The sequence below is a fragment of the Pinus tabuliformis genome, chromosome 8 (genome assembly GCF_031772625.1).
Source record: "Pinus tabuliformis cultivar Carrire ecotype Pingquan chromosome 8, CPIR1, whole genome shotgun sequence".
Classification (NCBI taxonomy): domain Eukaryota; kingdom Viridiplantae; phylum Streptophyta; class Pinopsida; order Pinales; family Pinaceae; genus Pinus; species Pinus tabuliformis.
This window is the reverse complement of record NC_142294.1, coordinates 844,021,685-844,043,741: the sequence shown is the minus strand read 5'-3', so window position 1 is coordinate 844,043,741 and position 22,057 is coordinate 844,021,685. Positions and strand designations below refer to the sequence as shown.

The window sequence follows — 22,057 nt, the reverse complement described above, 5'->3', positions numbered from 1 at the left end:
CTCAAGTATTACTGAAGAACATACTTAAGGGAACGGAGGTGTATACTCATGAGAAGATAAGTTTGTAATCTTTCAAAACAAGGAAATTTAAATAAATCGGTAAAGAACTATCAGTCAAAGAAAAACATCCCTATATGCTGCTCTGAGGTATTGATCTAAATAGGTGTTTATATTGGGACAGACAATAAATGGTTAGATTCTGGATATAGATGAACTATAACTTTGATCTTGAATGAAGAGAAATGGCCATATAATTTTTTTATGCATAATTCTATAAACAATTAGTTCCAATTCAAGTATTTCTCGAAATTATTTTCTATACTTGCTATCTTATCGAACATCTTTACAAAGACCTTATTCATTCCTATATATATACTAGTCTTAATTCAAGAATGGTTTCCTGAGTTAAAGATTGATTTGTCAGTGGAGCTGAGACAATTTTATCATATGAATAAGAATCCCCTGCAATTGATAAACATAAAATGGATTGCTTAAAGCGCTCAGTTTGATATTACAAGTGGTCTCTTTGCCTGATATACATTCATATGGTGCACTGATTCACAAATTTATATGCTTCAGATTACCAGACATGGCTCAATATTGTGTAGCTGAAGAATTTTGGCTCCAACTTATGATCTCAGCACAGAATGACCAAAGAAATACATTGATACACAGCTTGACTGCTTAGAGCTGGATACATCAAACACGTCAATAAACTGTTGATCCACAACCTTTGATTTCAAACCAGTCAATCACAGGTATTCATAAAAAATTGATGACATGCACCAACTTTACTCTTCTTATCCATCCCCTGTCAGACAGTATTATTGAGCACTGAAGAATTTTAGCTCCAGCTTATGATTTCAGCACGGAAGGACCAGGGAAATATGTTGATACACAGTTTGACCGCTTAAAGCCAGATATATCAAACAGCTCAATAAACTGTTGATCTAGAACTCTTGATTTCAAACCAGCAAATCTCTGGTATTCATCAAAAATTGAGGACAAGCACCAATTTTGTACTCTTCTTAGACATCCTACCAGACAGCCAGTACGATGCTGCACAAATGAGAACCATAATATGGTTGGAAATTTATGGAAATCACTAGTGTTTAAAGGTTTTACAAGTCAACCTAAGATTCATGTGTCATGAAATAGATAAAAGATTATAGGCATTACCTTTCCTCGCTTGCAATGAATCAGCACAGGATGATTCCCAACATCTGTAACACAGTAATAATAAAATATGAAAAGGAATCCTAGCTGAAATTTGATGCATGGCAGCTTACTTGCAATTTCCCGTTCAAGTAATCACATACCCAATAAAACCTTCAATGCTTCTCGTATAACATCCTCTGGTATATTCACAAAAGGCTCCTGTCAACCACAGGACATTAAAAAATAGAAAACAAAATTTATTACAGTCGTGGCCCTATAAAGAAAGACACAAATCATTCTATTCTCATAGAAAGAATACTAACCCCAAGTTCCCTTTCCCAACTGTGTAAGGAACCCAACACTGCTCGTTCCAGAGCACACTAAATAATGCACATCTAATCATCAGTCTCGTCAGAGAACATATGACCAATAAATACGTGATTCACAAGAGATGTGTACACTGCATTTCCTACTTTCCAGAGACAAGGGGACCCCTCAGGGATGTCACCCACTATCCCCAGTCCACAAGAAAGAACACAATGACACCCCCAAGAAATCCACTGTCCCAAAGAACTGTCCAAGGATGTCCCTTGTTAAAGGGGATGCCAATATATCATATTTCATTGGGTGTGCCTACGAGGCCTAGCAACCCAAAAGAAAAAAAAGAAAGAAAAAAAACAGGTGGAAAAATAAACAATTGTCTTTTATTTTCATTTTTCTTTAAAGACACACCTGATAAGAAACTTTGCAACTTGTTACCAACATTTCATGAACCTATTCATAAAAAGAATGCCTTACAAACTGCTAGAGAAAACCAAACAGTCACACATTTCCTGATAATTAAGAACTTTGGGAAGTTCAGACTATCAATCAAAAGTTAAAACATAAAGAGGGAGAAAGGTGGTATACAAAGTTACAAACTGAGATTGATGTTGTATACAAGTTCTGTGTGGTATATAAACTGAGATTGATGTGGCTGAGTTTGATTCTATCTCCTGTGACTGAAACTGATGGATTCTATCATAATGATCTGAAAAATTTGGAGGGCTTGACTTGGTTGGGTCTTGGATTTCTCACTTTGATACAATTCTATAAGAAGAGGAGATTTTATGGGTTTTCCCCATTATGAGGTTTTTGCCCTGGCTTGGAGCATAAATCTTTGTGTTCTTTTGTCTTTTGTGATCTTCATGTTATGTACTTTTCGTAATTGCTTGATGAAATAAGAAAAACATAAATTTAGTAAACAAGCCAACAAACTCACAAGTAATTATTAGAACAAGAGAAATCGACCCTAATTCATAAGTCTTTTGATTTCTCAACATGGTATCAGAGCTAAGGTTTGAAAGAGGCCTGAAGATCACATTCTGTTGGCATTTGGATCATCATCAAAGATTCAAACTCTGATGCATCCATGAAGGTCTTCGGGTCTCTCTCTCTGTGGCTTTTATTGGACAATTTTTTGTGGCTTTTGTTAAACAAACTGTTGTAGCTACTATATTTGTGGATTGGACGAAATTTTGGGCATATAAACGATCTTCTATCTCTATGCTACAAAGACCTAACTTCTATGACGTGAAGAAGACCTTGATCTCAGTAATGATGCAAAGATTGATCTCTGTGTTGCGAAGGTCTCTTCAAGCTCCATTTCTGTGGCTCACTTGTTCTTCTATGATCTGCATTCTACATAACTGTTACGTAATTAATTAATATGTAATTAGGGCACGATCCCCTTCCAAAAAAGGTGCCCAAGGGCTTATTTAATCCAAGGCCCTGCTTGTAAAAAACCATCATTCAATCATTAATATATGAATTTATAGTTGTATTAGAGTTTAAATGCTCTAGGTGGTATTAGAGCAAGCACTCCTCTGGCCTATGGATATCCGCTGCCTCCAGTCTTCGATCGCTCGTGCTCCATCCGTCAATTCTTCCATGTCGCAACTCCGCGCTTCTGTTCCCTTACCTTCCAACCGACGTCACAAATTTCATCCGCATCCCTGTCTCTTTGTTCCATCATCCCTGTATCGTTTCATTGATCTTCACGCCATTCCTTTCCTCTATCTCTGCCGCCACCCCTTCTCCAATCGTCTGCACCGCCCGTCTATCGTCAACACTCATTCCCAGCGTCCAAATCCTTGGTTCCAACCTGCCCATCTTTCATCCCTAGTGTGCTCATTCCTTCCCGTCGTCCAACTTCCAACCCACAGGTTGATTGTCGTTGTCGCGAGGTTGAACCATGAACGAACAAGGCAGCCATTAGTATTTATAATTGTATAGTGGGTATTAATATATATACTATATAGTTATATCGTATAGTTACATATATTTAATATATTTATTAATTACTTAAAAGAAAAGATAATAAAAAAATTAGGATCAAGTTAAGAAAACTTAAGCTGGATAAGTATACTCCACCACATACCTGATCAATGGCTTCATCAATGTCGATGGCCGATTTCAATAAAAGATTGATAGATCTTGAGACTAAGGTGACCGGACATGGCGAACAAATCGAGGCGCTCCAGGATACATCAAAGAGAATAGAGAGTCAGCTCGAGCAGAACCATAATGAATTTAAAAGGGATCATGCAATCCTTTCAAATACGGTGAATCTAAATCATAATCAAGCAATGGTGATGTTGACTTGTATTTGTGACAAGTTGAAGATTACACCCGATCAAATACCCCAAAATAATGAAGCTACTCAACATCTCAATTCTCTGGATTTGTCAAACTCGTCAGACTCACATGAGAAACCCGAGTCTCCAAAAGCATCGTCCATACCCCATCAACAAAATAGTAACACAAATTTTCAAAATATGCAGCTTTGGAATCAATTCTCAAATATGCATCTTTGGAATCAATTCTCAAATATGCAACTTGCGAATCAATACCCTCTCTTTACTCCAACAATTGCGACATATCAACGAAGAGCAAAACTTGAACTCTCCAAATTTGACAGTAACGAGAAGTGCAGTGTTGCATGGTTCAATAAAGCAGAAGAATATTTCGAGATTTACGATATTGACAATGATGACGAAAAGATTAGGCATGCATCCATGCAAATGGAAGGCGAAGCATATAATTGGTATATGTGGTGGAAAAAGACGACACTTGCTATTAGTTGGAGGAAATTCAAAAATGCATTCTTTAAAAGGTTTCAAGGTGTCAAGGAAGAAGAGTTCTTCTTAGCACTCACCAGATTGCAACAAAAAGGAGATGTGGACGAATACACTCAAGAATGGGAAACTTTAGCTACATGAGTACCTGGATTATCAGAAACTCGTCTCATTCAATCATACACCACAGGACTTAAACCCCATCTCCAAGCTGAACTTGAGCTTCATGACATCACTTCTATAGAAGTAGCAAGACAGAAGGCAAAGCTGTTGAAAAGAAACACGAAAAGATGCAGTGGCCAAAAGTTGAAAGAGTTTATCTGAGACGAAGATTTTCCAAGCTGTGAACATGGATAACACAAGCTATGTTCCACCACATCTTTGTGAAGGAGAAAAAACTAACTTGGAAATGCAAAGAATGAAAGAGGGCAAGTGCAAATGTTGTGGCGAAAAATGGGACCCTAAATGTGAAGCAACTAATGATTCAGATAATGATGAATAAGACGCAAAAGAAATCGAAGATTCTCCAAAATTTTCCTCAAAACTAGATAACGAGAATATTCCACAAGTGTCATTATCGACTATGACAAGTATATCGTAGCCCCAGACATTAAAGTTAAAAGGACATATCAAGAAAAGAAATGTAATGGTTCTGATCGATACTAGTAGCACCCACAACTTTTCGAACTCCACTATGGCGAAAAGGCTCAACATCTTCACATTCCCTGTGCCCAACATGAAAGTTATGGTAGTTGACGGTAAGAAAATCGGAAAGGTAGGGAAATGCCATAAAGTCAACTTACAAATTCAAGACTATAATCTAGAATCTCCATTCTACACTATACCATTAGGAGGAGTGGATGTGGTCCTAGGTATCCAATGGCTTCAAACCCTAGGCACTTACTCTGCCAACCATCAAAAACAATTTATAAAATTTAAATGGGAAGGGCAGAAATACAAGTTATATGGGTTCTAGCCCCCTGAGAATCAAATTGTATCATCATCCCAGATGATGAAAATGATTCGGAAGGGAGCACTAGCTTATTTAGTACAGTGTCATCAATTAGAAATGTTAACTTCAAATGTGGTCAACAAAGAAGCACCAGAGGTTCAAGAGCTAATTCAAAAGCACGAAAAAGTATTCCAAGATCTTCCAATGAAGTTTCCGCCTAAACAAGAAATCGAGCATACAATCGAAGTCAAATTAGGATCAAATCCCATCAACATCAAGCCGTATCGATATCCACATCATCAAAAAACCGAAATTGAAAGATTAGTCCAGGATCTTTTAAAATGTGTGTTAAAATTGGCAACTAGGGCAAAACTTCATGTCGGTCATCTTATTCATGGCTGATAATGTTTTTTATTAGATTCCTCTCGTCGAGAGGTGTAGGATTAATATAAAGATCATCCGATTCCGATAAGTATTCATGGAGATATGAATTTATTTTGATTATGGAATTATATCAAGACGGCCTACAACTCATGTAGGCTCAGAAGCCCAACAATCACATCTATTCAAACACCAATGTTGTGTATAAACACAGGAGGACTTTTCCTCATTTGGACTCACTCATCTCATCACATCTCTCTCTCTCTACTGCGCAGAAAAGAGTCTCTTCTCTACTGCGCAGAAAAGGGTCTCTCCCTCACACATTTGAAGCCAGAAGCTGCTGAAACTGAAGTTGCAACTGCAAAAGTAAAGATTGACCTGCGTGAACTAGAAGATCTCCTCATCTGAACTGCGCTATAGGTTCATCTGAACATCCTCTGAAAGCCGCAACTTTTGGTGGTGGAATCAAGTCAATCCGACGGATGGTTTGCAAGATATCGACTGCCCTAGTTTGAAGCCAAAAGCTGCCGAAACTGAAACTGCAACTGCAGAAGTAAAGTTTGACCTACATGGACTAGAAGATCTCCTCATCTGAACTACGTTGTAGGTTCATCTGAACCTCCTCTGGAAGCCGCAACTTTTGGTGGTGGAATCAAGCCGATCCGACGGTCGGTTTGTGAGATATCATCTACCCTAGTTTGATGATGAAGCCGCTAATGCTGATGCTGTTGATCTAGAGTTTGCTACTGCTGATATAAATCAGATTTATTGTACTATTTCTCTCTGCTGAACTACTGAAGATAAAATAAGATTTGATCAAAGGGTTTCCCCACACATTGTGGGGTTTGTCCCTGGGTAGCCGCCACATCTTGTGTCTCTTGTCTTGGCATGTTTTCTGTCGATCATTTAATGTTCTATCTGCACTTTACTTTATGTACATGTGATTGCTAATCTGTGGAATATAATAAGAAAAAGAAGTAAATTGTTATAAGCATAGAACATACCATAACTTAACAATGTGGCATTATCACAAAAAGTAAAAGTTTGTATGCTGCTCCAGTTGTATTAGTTCAAAAGAAAGATGGATCGTTCAGCTTATGCGTCGATTATCGACGACTAAACAAAATAGCAATTAAAAACAAATTTCCAATCCGTTTTATCGATGAAATGTTGGATGAACTACATGGAACTAAATACTTCTTAAAATTGGACTTAAGGTCAGGGTATTACCAAATTAGAATAAGGTTGGAAGACGTAGAAAAAAGTGCATTCGGAACACATGAAGGTCATTACGAGTTTAAAGTAATGCCTTTTGGTTTAACCAATGTGCCGACAACATTCCAAGCTACTATGAATGAGCTATTTCGTCCATATCTAAGGAAGTTTGTGTTAGTGTTCTTTGATGACATTCTAATTTATAGTAAACATGGAAGGAGCACCCACAACATTTGGAGCGAGTTCTTACTGTATTAGAAGAGCATCAACTCTATGCCAAGAAGTCCAAATGCATTTTTGGGAAGGAAGAAGTAGAGTATATTAGTCATATAATATCCAAGGAAGGAGTAAAAGCAGATCCTAATAAGATCAAGGCTATAAGGGAATGGCCCAAACCAGTTAATATCTCCAAGCTAAGAGGATTTTTAGGGTTGACCGGGTATTATCGAAGATTTATAAAAAAACTATGCCCATATAATTGCACCCCTAACGAACCTTCTAAAGCACTCATTTTGATGGAATGATGAAGCAAAAAAGTGTTTTGATGACTTGAAGGAAGTTATGTCCAATGCCCCTGTATTGACAACTCCAAACTTCTCAAAACCATTTGTAATTGAGTGTGATGCCTTAGTTTTTGGCATAGGAGCAGTACTAATGTAGGATGGACACCCAATCATGTTTGAAAGTAGGAAGCTCAATAAACAAGAACGTCTCAAGTCTACATACAACAAGGAGATGCTTGCTATTATGCACGCATTAGCCAAATGGAGACAATATCTCTTGGGAAGTAAGTTCTTAATATAAACAAATCATAATAGTCTTTAACATCTCCTCTAGCAAAAAACGCTATCTACTAAACAACAAAAATGGATAGAAAATATCACTACCTTCGACATGGATATATTACATAAGAAAGCAAAAGATAACTTAGTAGTTGATGCTTTGTCTAGGAAAGGCGAAGAACCATTATTACTAGTTGTTTCAGTTGTTGTTCTCGAATGGCTTAATAAGATTCAAAGTGAATATGTAAAAGATCCAGAAACAAGTGCTATAATCAATAACCTTCCTCAAAATTCAAAATTTGAATGGAAAAACGATATTCTATGGTACAAGGGAAGAATTTATCTGAGTTCAAATTCCAAATTTAAAGCCAAGATTCTCAAAGAGTCGCATGATTCACTGTCAGTCGGACATGTAGGATTCTTTAAAACCTACTATAATGCACGCCAATCATTCTTTTGGAAGGGAATGAATAGTGATATTCAAAAATATGTAGCAGAATGTGATCAATGTCAGTGAAATAAAAGTGAGAACATTAGGACCCCAAGGTTGCTCCACCCCTTAAATATCCCAAACCAAAAATGGGAAGAAATATCAATGGATTTTATTGAAGGATTACCCATGTCAGACGGGAAAGATAAAATTCTTGTAGTAGTAGACAAACTCACAAAGTATGCACACTTCATAGGAATGAAGAAATCAGATTCAACAAAAGAGATCACCGAGATATTTTGCAAGAATGTCTACAAATTACATGGATTCCCTAAAGTCATTGTTAGTGATAGAGATCCCAAGTTTAAAGGGAATTTTTGGAAATACCTTTTCAAACATATTGGAACTTATCTCAACATGAGTTATGCATATCATCCTCAAACAGATGGTCAAACAGAAACTGTAAACAAGTGCTTAGAAGCTTACCTTCGTTGTTATGCAACAAACAAGCAAAAAAAGTGGGCTTAGTGGTTGCATCTCGTTGAATGGTGGTACAATTCAACTTATCACACTTCTGCAAAGATGACCTCATTTCAAGCTTTGTACGGATATGAACCTCCCAAATGGAAGGATTTGGCCATTTCGAGGCAAAAGTTCCAACAGTAAAAGAGAAATTAGAAGAAACCCAAAAAGTTTTTCAAACATTAAAAGAAAATCTTAGTATTGCAAGAAATCGCATGAAGTAGCAGGTCGACCAACACAGAACAAAGAGAGAATTTGAAGTAGGAGAATGGGTATTTGTTAAACTTCAGCCTTACAAGCAGTTATCTCTAAAACAAAAAGGGAAAAACAAATTGGAGCCAAAGTTTTATGCACCATATCAGATTAACAAAAAGATCAGCGAAGTAGCATACAGCTTAAGCCTTCTAGACAAAAGTCAAGTTCACAATGTTTTCCATGTATTTTGTCTTAAAAAGGCATTAGGCAGACACCAATCAACACAGACAACACTTCCGATATTAGATGATGAAGGCAAGTTCATCGTAGAACCAGAAGGAGTTGTTACCACCAAGGAAAAGAAGTTGTGAACTCAAGTAATTAAAGAATACCTATCAAGTGGAAAAATCTACCAGAAGAAGAAGCCTCCTAGGAGACAATTTTTTTTTGCCAAAAAACACCCGTCATTGCATATGCTTTGAGGACAAAGCATATTTTCAAGAGGGAGGCAATGTTATGTAATTAATTAATATGTAATTGAGGCACGATCAAAGATCGTGCCCCTTTCAGAAAAGGTGCCCAAGGGCTTATTTAAGCCAAGGCCCTTCTTGTAAAAAACCATCATTCAATCATTAATATATAAATTTATAATTGTATCAGAGTTTAAATGCTCCAATAACAACTCACACTCTGTGACTCATATGTTTCTATGGCTCGATATACGGTGGCTCGAATCTTTTAAAATACAATGATTCGTATATCCCATCTATGGCTCGTTAACATGAAGCGCGCACACGTCCATGTGATCACATCTTTGTGGTAACCCTAATTAGAAGGTGCAAGATCTATATCTATGATCTGAATTATAGGGTATTTTCAATTGCAAAACTATCCATTTGTTTGAAAGACCAAAACCTATTGTTATAGCATATGAGTTCTATGGCAACATGATTTCCTAACCAAGCTCTAAAAGGATCAAACATTAGACCAAGAAGAAGTTTGAAAAAGTTCAGTATACATTTCAGAGGCAAGTAACAAGTATTACAAGAACAACATAAAAACTTCACAAGTATAAAATTCATTCAAGAAAGACTATGTTACAATTCAAGCTACAGGAAGGAGCATTCATAACATCTGAGCCCTCTACAGTACTATATCTTTGAAGAAAGATGATGAAGTATCTAGAAAAAGTTGAATCCATCTATTCTAGCTCAAGATTGAAGGTTGAATTCACGTAAGTCACCTTTCTAAAGGATTGTAATGTATCCAACATTTAATATACGCTCTTCTTTGTGCAAAAGTCATCTGAAATCCAAGACATTCGAATTTTTGAAGGAATACATCTTGCTATCTATTTGGAAAAATCTAAAGGTGCATAAAGTACATCTTAGTAACTGAAATCCAATGGTATCTATGTGAAACATAATTGTGGTAGAATGAATTTGGTAGACAAGTCAATGAATCAAGGTCTGAGTTATGAATGTTCATCATCCAAGTTACGATAGAAAGTTTACATGATGTGATCCAAGACTGAGCATCATTGAAGTGTGACTACAAACAACAAAAATACAACGTTTTGGAAGAAATTGAAATTATAAGACAAGCTTTTGAAGCACCTTATGGAAGATTGTGGATTCTGTTGGACATTGTAGTTTTGAGACCTGCGACATTTTGAAGGCTGAGACTAATAGTTTTGTGAAGTAGCAATAAGTCCCTCCAATACATAAAAGGAAGTCTGACCATATCAATAATGTTGACCTATTTGAAAGGAGTCATTTGAAACAAATCAAGACAAAACAAGCAACTCAATGAAATTTTTGAGCTTGAAAGATTTATGGCACTTTTGTTGAAGAACGTTGACACATAACAATTAAAGAAGGACCGGAGCTTTGCAAAGAAGAAGATAAGGTAAAGTTGCAGAGGTATGTATAATTTTGTATGCATTTCATGATATGTGTCTAGTTCATTAGTTCATAGATATAGATCAGAGACAGTGACATATAATTGTTGAATGTGAAGGTTAGGAAATCAAATATTGTCGCTAGGGTTTTGCAGTTGATTCTTTTGCATATCTAGGATTTATATATATAGAACTTGCAATTTGTGAGCTAAAAGGTCTTGAAGACTTTTAGTATTTAGGGCTTGTGAACCCTTGCCTGGTTTGGATAAAAAGAACCCTAGAAGCAAAACTAATATTGTCCATTGTTAAGAATAGATCTAACCCTTGAGGTTTAATGTGAGTACAAGGTCGGTGAACAGGTCCAAGATTAAGAGGGAGCTAATCCTTCTCAAAATATAAGTAATTCATATTTCCTTGTTTATTATCTTTATGTCTTGCCCTTTTTGTTCTTTCATGGTCTTCTAACAAAGGTTGCAAGTCAAGATAAGTTTTTTCTAAATCTTGACTAGCAGAAGGAAGAAGTGGAAGAACATGGCAAAGAATGAATAAGCAGAGAACAATTTGAAGCTTGCATGAAGGAAGTCAATTAGAGGACAAAAAGTTCACTTACCCTTAGATAGATAGAGGGAACTGTAAAGACCCTGTGTATATGATACTAATTGAAGCTTGCAGTTGACTAGTTCATAGCATATGGATTGATGACTGAAAGATGAAGAGCATGAAGCAGAATTTTTGTTGCAATATGAAGATAGACCATGCAAAGGAATGTTGACCTCAGAGGGAGCAAGTAGCAAAGTTTGGACTGAAGAATCCTGCACCTTGATTAGAGGCTATTGTGACTTGGAAACTCTAATAAATAAAGGGATATGGTTTGGCTCCCTGAAAGGACATATTGCAGAAGAATGAGAAGAGGCTGGAAAGAGAACAATGAAGATAACTTGTTTGATGATATTGTACCGACCACTGTTTGATTCGATTTGGAAGCATGTGGATTGAGTGGATAGGATTAATGATAGCTTGGAAAAGCATGAGGGCAGAATTATAGGAAGAAGGCATGTGCTAGCAGCTATGAAGAAGTTTGGATCCTTGAAGATGATAGATTCATCAATTGATGACAATGTTGCATGGAGATTACCAAGATCCAGGAAGCTCGAAGTTCGATATGATGTGATGCTATTAGGATCTGAGAAGCCCTGCAAAGATCTAGAAGCCCTACAAGCTACTACTAAGATCTCCATAGAAGAACGAGTAGATGATGAATAAAGACAAGTTGAATCCTGTGGTTATGTCTCCCTAGGTGGAGAGGGAGAAAGGATCTCCTCCTTGGTTGAGAGGGAGTGATGGTGGACAACATATTTTCCATGTGTCATGCACTAGGCCAAGACTAATAGTTGTACATCTAGTGAAGGCACTGGTAGGGAGAATGGAGGGTTGGATAAGAATCTGGGACCAATACTTCGTGAGGATTGGGAATCCAAGATAGGAGTAGTCGAAGAGGACCGATACTCTTTGAAGATAGGGTAGGGTATCCAAATAAGAGTAGTTGAAGAGGACCAATACTCTTTGAGGGTTGGAAATCCAAGATAAGAATAGTCATGTAAGGACATACCTAGTGAACATTCAGATGGGGTATGTGCCTTCAGAGGTTGTGGTGATGGTAACCAAATGTATGCCTCCCAGCATTGTGCTCTAATATAGTGGAGAGTTAGAGCTTGTCAGTCAAGGGCTTCCTATTTTTGAAATTGACAATGCTAGTTATGATGTTGATGCTTGATGATGGCTTATCAATCCGACTCTTCTTATGAGAATACTTCGTGAGGATTAGGAATCCAAGATAGGAGTAGTCAAAGAGGACCAATACTCTTTGAGGATAGGGTAGGGTATCCAGATAAGGGTAGTCGAAGAGGACCGATACTCTTTGAGGATTGGGAATCCAAAATAAGAATAGTCATGTAAGGACATACCTAGTGAACATTCGGATGGGGTATGTGCCTTGAGAGGTTGTGGTGATGGTAACCAAATGTATGCCTCCCAGCATTGTGCTCTAATATAGTGGAGAGTTAGAGCTTGTCAATCAAGGGCTTGCTATTTTTGAAATTGACAATGGTAGTTATGATGTTGATGCTTGATGATGGCTTATCAATCCGACTCTTCTTATGAGAATATTTCAATTTGAGAGTATCCTTATATCCTGTTGTGTAATTATGAATACCTCCCTAGTTAAGAGGGAGTGTTGGAAAATGTAACTAGGTTTGGTCTTCATAATTATTCTTGTACTTGTATCATTATGTAAAAAACAAAAAGAAGAAAATAATTTTTTTATTTCATTAGATAAGCATGTTCTTCATGCTTCTAGGATTCATTGAGTCAAAGTCCTATTTGGACTTCTTAAGGAAAAAGAAAAAAAAATGTAATTTTGGTCAATTCACCTCAAGAAGTCAAGTCGACCCTCCTGGATGTCAAGTCAACTCACTGAAAGGATATGTCTTTTAGCATATGAGAACAACTATATATTGGCATGTGTCCTCCTCCAATTTGGAAAGCAATTTCGGTGATTTTTGTGATGCGTTCGCAGGCAAGAAAGATGTGAAGTTCAGAGGATATATTCTTGTGAAGAAATGCGAGTTTCCTAAGGCCATATGTCTGCCAAAGAACGTGAGTTTCCTAGACTAGATATCTGAGATAATGCGATCTTTTATGTGAAAGATAATCTGACATGATGCTAGTTTTTTTGTGGGAGATAATCTGCGATAATGCGAGCTCTTTGTGGATGATGATCTGCAAGTAACACAAGTTTTGTGTGGTATATAAACTGAGATTGATGTCGCTGAGTTTGATTCTATCTCCTATGACTGAAATTGATGGCTTTTATCATAATGATCTGAAAAATTTGGAGGGCTTGACTTGGCTTCTTGAGGTTGGATTCTTGGGACTTGGTTTTCTTACCTTGATCTGATTTTATAAGAAGAGGAGATTTTCTGGGTTTTCCCCCTTGCGGGGTTTTTGCCCTAGCTTGGAACCTAAACCTTTGTGTTCTTTTCTCTTTTGTGATTTTCATGTTATGTACTTTTGGTAATTGCTTGATGAAAGAAGAAAAACATAAATTCAATAAACAAGCCAACAAACTCACAAGTAATTATCATAACAAGAGAAATCAACCCTAATTCATAAGCCTCTTGATTTCTCAACATCTTCATGGGGGGTTTCTCTTCCTTAAAATAATGTGAGGGGTTCATGTGCAACCCCCCATTTGGGATTTTTGCCCCAGCTGCCCCAAACTTTACCCAATGTTTCCCCAAAACTTTGGATAATGGGTTTCCCCCTTTATCAAAGACTATAGCCTACGGAGTTGGATAGTCTATTCCATGCTCCCTTGGGCAATTAATCCATAGGGGACATTACAAGAGCTATATAAACATCATCTATCTCAAATTCTTCAGACTGGATTCCTCAGCATTATAATAGGGTAGAAATTGAAGAAGCTTAGCATGCCTAACCAATGATTTTGGCTTGAGTGAAGGGTTAATCTCCTCAACCTTATAATATGGTAGAAAAAGCTTAGCATGGCTAACCAATTATTTTGCTTTTGATTGAACGGTACATTTTTGTTAAGGCCATGGTAGAGGAATTCAACAATTAATACCACCACCATCAACAAAATTCAACAATCAATACAACCAACATCAAGGTACATAAATGGCTTCATGCTCTTGATCAAATGACAATCCCATTCCCTCACACATGACAAAATCAAATGGAAACATTGCAGTCCCCCAAATCATGAAATCCTAAAAATTGTTGAGTGTTGGATTTCGGATCTAAAATTGTAGTTTCTCTGTATCAAATCCAACGAGGTTGGAACCACTCTCAAACATCTTGAAACATTTAATGGTAATGTTAAAAATTTAAGTAAAAGGATTGCCAACACTGCTAGGATTGAGATAGGTTTTTTGTTAGGTTTAGGGTTTAAAAGGGGGAGGGTTGGCTTTATGGCTAAGGGGAGTTGTTTTGGGAGGAAAAAAACCCCTAGTTTCCTCCAAAAGCACCTGAAAAACCACCACTGGGTGTCCCAGACTCCCCCACGCATGTGAGATCTAACTGGGCCAGTTAGGGTTGGAACCAACCCTCCAACCGGATTTTTCTACTAGTTTGTTACCTAGGCCCTAAGTCACTACATTCGTGTTCATGTTCGTGTTCGAGTTCGAAGACTTTGAAATTCGAATAAAGTTCGACACTTAAGATTTTGGCAATAAAATTTGACATATAGAAATTTGAAAATCTATATATATATATATATAATAAAATTCAATTAAAGTTTAAATTTTGACACATATAGCATGTTGAAGAACACATATATACACAACTATTAGCCGCCTACACTGAAAGGTACATCTGAAGAACACATTGACATATATACACAACTATTACAACCTACAGGGCCCAAGCTATACTATAAATTTTAGACAAAGAATATTCAGAAAATGGTGCTCCATATTCATTTTTAGTCACTTTGTGGGATTTACTTTTTCCATTGTAAATGGCACCGATTGTGCTCTTTTGTGGACACTGGATATTACCAAAAGCACAGTCAAGGTAGAGTGACCTAAAGGTGGACCGTGGGACATTGTTGTAGGCTAGCCATTTACTGATGAGGGACACTAAATTTAGTTATATATATACACAAACACCAAGGAGAAATACATCTAATATGCTCCTTCGGATCCAATTGTGTACAGGTATTCATAAATGAATCGTTTTTCCTGCTATGATTTCAAACAGAAATTAGTACATTTGTATGTTCTTTGAATTTTCTCCTGTTAGTTGGGTTTGCCTTTTACAAGGCTCAAGCCTTCTCAGAAAGGAGGATAATTTACTTTGAATTATCAAGTTAGAGATAAGGTGGATTTTGGAAGCCGAGGTCCTATTGGTCGTCGTTGTGCAGCTGTGCCTATGAGCTAAGGATCGAGACGAGCATGCACTGTGCACACTTGCAGTGGGAGACCAAAACAAAACGCAGGGATCGAGTGTGCACTACGACAGGAGGCGAGGGTGGAATGACGGAGTCTCAAGAGAGAGTCTTTTTGCGCCCACGCAAGTTTTAGGGTTTACATTTTTGTTTTTTTAGTTAAAAACAATGAAAAAAACCCAAACCATAAAAAAAACCAGCAAAAAAGCCGAACCCGAACTCGAATTTCATCGAATGTATGTTGAATATTTTGATTTTTTTCGTGATCGTGATCGTGTTTGGGTTCAAGTTTGACCGAGTTTCGAGTTCATCTTCAAGTTCAACGAACCAAATCGAATAAGTTCAAATTGCTTTGACGTTTGGCGAACTTCGAATCGGAAGGATTTTTCGCCGAACACGAGGACTTAGCCTGGGCCTATCTGACAGTCGTTTTAACCGGTATCCAGTTCAGATTGACTGGTTTTTAAAACTATGCTCACAGCTACTTTGCTCATCTATGGAACAAAATGCACTCGAATAGAATGGATGCCCTTTTCCGCCTAGTGGACCAGTTATAACACAACCCAATAGCCAATTAGGGGTTAAATTTGACCCATTCAACCCTCAATATGAGTTACAACTCGACCCTTCTAGAGTTCTATTCATAGTGCCCATGTGGCTAGCCCTTTTTCAATGAGTAATGGGGGTTGATGTGGCATCCTCTCGAATTATGGTGGTCGGTGACAATAGGTAAACTTCCGAGAGGCATAACTTTCTCATACGAGCTTTGATTTAGACGATTCTTGTGTCATTGGAAATGTACAGTATGTAGATTATGGAATCTAGGTCCATAGTAAGGTTGGGACCACAAAATGTGGTCATTTAGGGCCTCAAAATAGCTCCTTAAGTTTTTCACCCCAAATTTTCCAAACTAGGGCTACTAGTGAAAATGACCCTGCATGCTGATTCCTCCACTTTTTCCACTCTGAAAACATCAAGATGGATGAAAAACAATATAGTGATCCAATCTACATCAGCAACAATAGTAGAATTAGTTTGCAAGGAGTGCAGAGTCTTCGCAAGGGTAGATGAACTTGTAGAGATAGTGTTCTCCATGGTGTCATGCCTTTCCACTAACATAGTTTCTAGTGTTAGTAGGATGTGACAGTATAGCTTCTAGACACATGATAGGTAAGCAAATCATCCTTCTTTGAACTAGAAGAACAAGATTCCAAAATGTAAGTGGTGCTTGGCAAAGATGCCAAGTACTTAGAGATTGGGACGAGTTCTATCTTTCACATGCTAGCAATAGAGGTTCTTAAGTTACATGAGATATTGTATGTTCTATGTTTAAACAAAAAACTTCTTTCAGTATCATGTCTAACAGATCTAGAATATATCGCTGAGTTTGATGATCAACAAGTGATCATTAGATATTGCAACCTTAATCCTAGTCCAATTTTGGCCAAAGAGATGCATGAGAGGCCTTTATAAGTTGCTAATAGATCTTGTCAAGCATAGAGCTTTGGTGCATTGACAATCTATGTGAACTTCAAAACAAAAAATTGGGTCACTTACATTATGGAGCTTTACCCTCCTAAAGGATATGGTGCAAAGATTGTCAGACTTCAAGGTTAAGAGGAAAGTTGTGTGCAAGGGATGTGCACTTGTAAAGAATGCCAAGACTATTTTCCCAAGCAGTGAGCACAAGTCTAGAGGGATTCTAGATTTAGTACATTCAGATGTGTGTGGACCCATGTCATCAACATTATTGACAAGTAACATCTATTATGTTTCTTTCATTGATGATTATTCGAGGAAAGGCTAAATCTATTTTATAAAAACCAAGGATGAGGTGTTTGGCAGGTTCCAAGCGTTCAAAGCTCTTGCAGCAAACCAAACCAATAAGAAGATAAGATATTGAGATATAACAATGGAGGAGAGTACACCTCCAAGGAGTTTGACTCCTTTTGCAGAGAAGCAGAGTTCAAGAGGGAGTTGACAATACCTTACAACCCAAAATAAAATGGGGTTGCTGAAAGAAAGAACAAGTCCAATGTTTAGACAACCAAGGTTATGGTGCACGACTTGGATATGCCTATGTTCCTCTGTGAAAAAGCTTGTGGTATAGCAGTCTACATCATGAACAGGTCTTGTTGAAAGGTATTGATAGACAAGACACCATAGGAAGATTTCATTGGCGAGAAACCCCGAGTATCACACTTTCATGTTTTTGAGTGTTCTACTTATCATCATATCCCTAAGGAGAAAGGAACTAAGTTTGAACCCTTTAATTAGAAGGATGTGTTTGTTGGTTAGAGTAAGTCTTTGAGGCTTACATAGTTTGAATTCCATCACAACGAAAGATAATAGGATGCACAGTCCTCAATGTCTCAGGAGCCTCCAACAAAGGTTGAGGAGAGAGAAACACTTGCTATTCAAAATGTTGATTTGTAGAAACAAAAATTTCAGAATCAGATAAGCAAGGTCCCAAAGGTTGACTCAATGCTTTAGCATCTTCCAGTTTAGCTAGGAAGTCTAGGTGGCTTACCCAAACATTGTAGGAGGCGAAGGAGCAAGTTGGAGCTCCTAAAACTTATTTTCAATTGAGTCATCCTCTTAAGAAATTTCCTAATTATGTTGCACGGATTTCTTCCATTATTGATGGAGAGCCTTCTAGTTATGAGAAGGCTACAAGTGAGGAGGTATGGTTGGATGTCGTGATAGAGTATGTAGATTAACTCTATCATGAAGAATGGTGTGTGGGAAGTCAAAGAAGTCAGTGATTAACTCCAGGTTGCTTTACAAGGCGAAGCATGCAGCAAATGGCAATGTTGAAAAGTATAAGGCCCAATTCATAGTGAGGATTCTCCCAAAAAGAGGGAGTTGACAATGAGGAGACTTTTCTTCCTGTTGCCAAGTCTACCTCCATTGGATCTATCATGTCCCTAGCATCAATTTTTGGTTGGCATCTATGTTAGATGGATGTTAAGACTGCATTTTTCAAAGAAATGATTGTATGAGATGATTTAATATTTATAGGGAATTCTATGAAGCTCATAGCATAGTGCAAGATAAAGTTAGCACACAAGTTTAACATTAAGGACATCAATGTTATGCACTATTTCATGGGTCTAGAGGTTTGGTAGAGTCCAAGTGAGGTCTTCTTGGAATAGCTTAAGTATGTAGTCAAGATTTTGAAGAGATTCTAAATGATGGATTATAAGCCCATGGCTACTCCTCCCAACCTAGATCCATCTTAAACCCAGATCTATCAAGCACTGAGTGGGATTAAATTTCCTAATGTGTATAATTTTTTTTATCATTTAATTTCATCTCATGTATTGAGAAATTTGGTCCTTTTCCATGCTTGATAGATCCAAGTTTAAGATTAATCTAGGCTAGTTTAATTTTTTTAAATGATGTCACATACACAACAAATATAGTTATTTATTTTGTATTTAATTTATTTTTATTTTTTAATATAGCATTATGGGACATCATCTCCTCCATAATGGACTCTAGAGCACCAAGAATACCAAATCTAAAGTTATCAGCGAATTCAAATTTGGTAAATCCATCAATGTATAGGGAGTTAGTAGGTTCCCTTATGTATCTAGTGAATACCAGATATGATATTTGTTTCGCAATGAACATTTCATCCAGCATACAGTCGAGCCACAACAAATTCATTGGGTTGTTGAAAAACATGTACTCTAGTACTTGAAGGGCACAATGCATCATGGTATAAGGTGTGTTGGAGATGGTCAGTTGATGCTGCATCATTTTTGTGGATTCTTACTAGGTTGTAGAAGATGGAAGTGGCAGGAACAATACTTTAGGGTTCTGTTTCAGTTTGGGTTCAAGTATGATATATGGTTCAGTAGGAAGCAAGAAGCAATGGCACTTAATTCTTCAAATGCATAATACATGGCAGTTAGCTTTGCTAGTTGTGAAGTTATCTAGCCTTGTTAGTTGATTGCAAAGTTGACCAATCAAAGCTTGGAGACTAATACAGTATACTATGACAACCAGAGTTGTATAAAATTCTTTAAGAATCTAATGTTTCATGAATCCAAGTACACAGACATCCAGTACCATTCCATAGACACAAAGTTTGTTGAGAAATGCAACTAGTATCGGTCTTCATAATTTTATTTGAGTCATGATGTAATGTACTTGTTAAAAGAAAGAAAAAGAAAATTATTTGTAAAAGAAAAATTATTTATGAACATGGGTTTCATGCTTTGTTTATTTTGTTTCTAGGTCAAAGCACCCATTGTGTGCTTCTAGGGTTTGTATCATGAGTCTTAGTCCTTGTCATCACGTAATAGACCCTTCTTTGGCTTTGTATATCAAGAAAAAAATTGTAATTGAGTCAAATATGCAATTTGTGCCTCCTCCACCAAGTCGGCCTAAAAAGGGATGATCCAACCACTATATATAAGAAGGAACTCAACCTCATTTTCCCACTCACTGGTCAAGTTCGATCTGCAGTTGTAAGAGGAAGAAAATAAGTTGGAAGTACCTAGAAGAAGAAGAATAATCATAGCGAAGGAGACACTTTTCAAGCAAGAAGAAGCAGAAAATTCTCTCTTTTCTGTCACACATGCGAGCTTCTAGGTTGCAAAAAGGGGCCGAAGTTGCAAGATTGAAGTAAGGCCAAAATTCTGATGCAATAGGGCCGAAATTTTTGGTTGATTGTAATATTCCTAATAGGAAATAACAATGAGAAACAAAACAAATACACACATGCAACACACAAATTTAGAACATGCATAAACAAAAACCGTCAACACCGCAAAATACGCCAAGCTGAGCCATTTTATTGATTTAACAAGTGGGAGTACGTAGATGAATCTAGACTTTCTATAGCAAGCAACGCAAGAACATAGATGAGAATAAGATGCCAAAGTGCTAGGAATAGTTCTACTCCACAAACTACGCCCAAACTGGCCAAAGTGTTGCAACTACTGAAGGAAGAACTATTGATATAGCCCCCAAAACTGCCCAGAAAATTCAGCCAATTTAACCACTAGCTCCTCAGTGCTCACCCAAAACCCACAAAATCCAGCAAGGAATCCTCCAACAACCAAACTTCGAAAATACCCACCAATTAGTGTGAATGGCCCAAGTTGCCTAGCCACACGCACTACTAGAAAAATGGTTGAAGATGCACCACAATTACTCCAGAAAACTCCCACCAATTCTCCTGCAAAATCCCTTCAAGTCTCCTCCCTTGAAGCTTCGGCAAACCGCCACGACCAATCCTCACTTCTCCCATTTATGCGCTAGCTGCCAGAGAGGCCTGCACAGGCCCTAAAAAGGCATAATTTCCCCTTGCAAAACCTCCATTGAATCTGACCTGCAAACCCCCCAAATATCTGACAAATATATGAAATATTTGTCCCTCAAAAGCTTAGCAACATGCATGCACAAGAGTTGCATCCACAAACAATTTGTCTCCCCTTTCTTCTCTTCTTCCCCACAATTGCGAATTTCTCTAAGTGGTTTGAATTCCCTCTAAGAGTGGCCCCCACATTCCACATACCTTTTGATTTGAATCCTTTTCCTAAGTTCAAACCTCCTTTTTCCACCAAAATCAAGTGGGGTCCTCTCAACCCACTTTTCCTAAGTCAAATATGCCAAAATATCAAAATTGTGCAAAATGTGTTACTTAGCAAAAATTTGCTAAGTAAGAATATCATAGTCGTCCCCGCTTAGATGTTGTTTGTCCTCAAGCAATTGTAGTGATGGATGTTGAAGTACTCTTTCTCCTTCCCAAGTCCTTTTTCCACCAAAATCAAGTGGTGTCCTCTCAACCCACTTTTCCTATGTCAAATACGCCAAAATATCAAAATTGTGCAAAATGTGTTACTTAGCAAAAATTTGCTAAGTAGGAATATCACAGTCCTCCCCGCCTAGATGTTTCTTTTCCTCAAGCTATTGTAGTGATGGATGGTGAAGTAATTTTTCTCCTTCCCAAGTAGCGTCCTCCTCAGGTAGGTCCTTCCACTTCACAAGGAACTCCCAGATGGTTCTGTTTCTGAGCTTTCTCTCTCTCACTTCCAAAATGGCCTTTGGCACCAATACCAAATGCTCCTCACCATCCAAGGGTGGTAACAACTCCATGGAAACCATCACCTATTGCCCCAAATCCCTTTTTCAGGCATGAGACATGGAATACGTTGTGCACCTTAATCCCTAGTGGGAACTCTAACTCATATGCCACCTCTCCAACCCATCTAGTCACCCAGTATGGCCCATAGAAATGTGGCTTGAGCTTCTCAACGCCCTTCTGCTTCAAAGTGGACTGCGTCTATGGTTGGAGCCTCAGAAAAACCAAGTCCCCAACCTCAAAGTGTCTCTCGATCTTGTGCTTATCTGCATACATCTTCTGTTGGTTCTAGGCAGTTTGTAAATTATCCTTGAGAGCTCTCAGGATATCTTGGCTCTCCTGT

The 22,057-nt window shown here is 37.6% G+C and overlaps 1 protein-coding gene across 2 annotated transcripts in view; it reads right to left on the bottom strand.

Moving 5' to 3' along the window:
• Positions 1-676: 676 nt before the first annotated feature.
• The window catches only part of LOC149238216 (inositol diphosphatase DSP1-like), a 60,758-nt gene continuing 39,377 nt past the window's right edge, over positions 677-22,057 (bottom strand). Inside the window, exons 3-5 of one of the 2 annotated variants that reach the window (XM_089372946.1) lie at positions 1,320-1,377; positions 1,180-1,223; positions 677-1,059 (exon numbers count right to left, since the gene is read on the bottom strand). In XM_089372946.1, coding sequence (XP_089229072.1) covers positions 856-1,059; positions 1,180-1,223; positions 1,320-1,377 — 306 coding nt within the window. In that variant the 3' untranslated portion in view covers positions 677-855. The remainder of the gene's footprint in view (positions 1,060-1,179; positions 1,224-1,319; positions 1,378-22,057) is intronic. The other variant, XM_089372947.1, reaches the window with a different exon arrangement.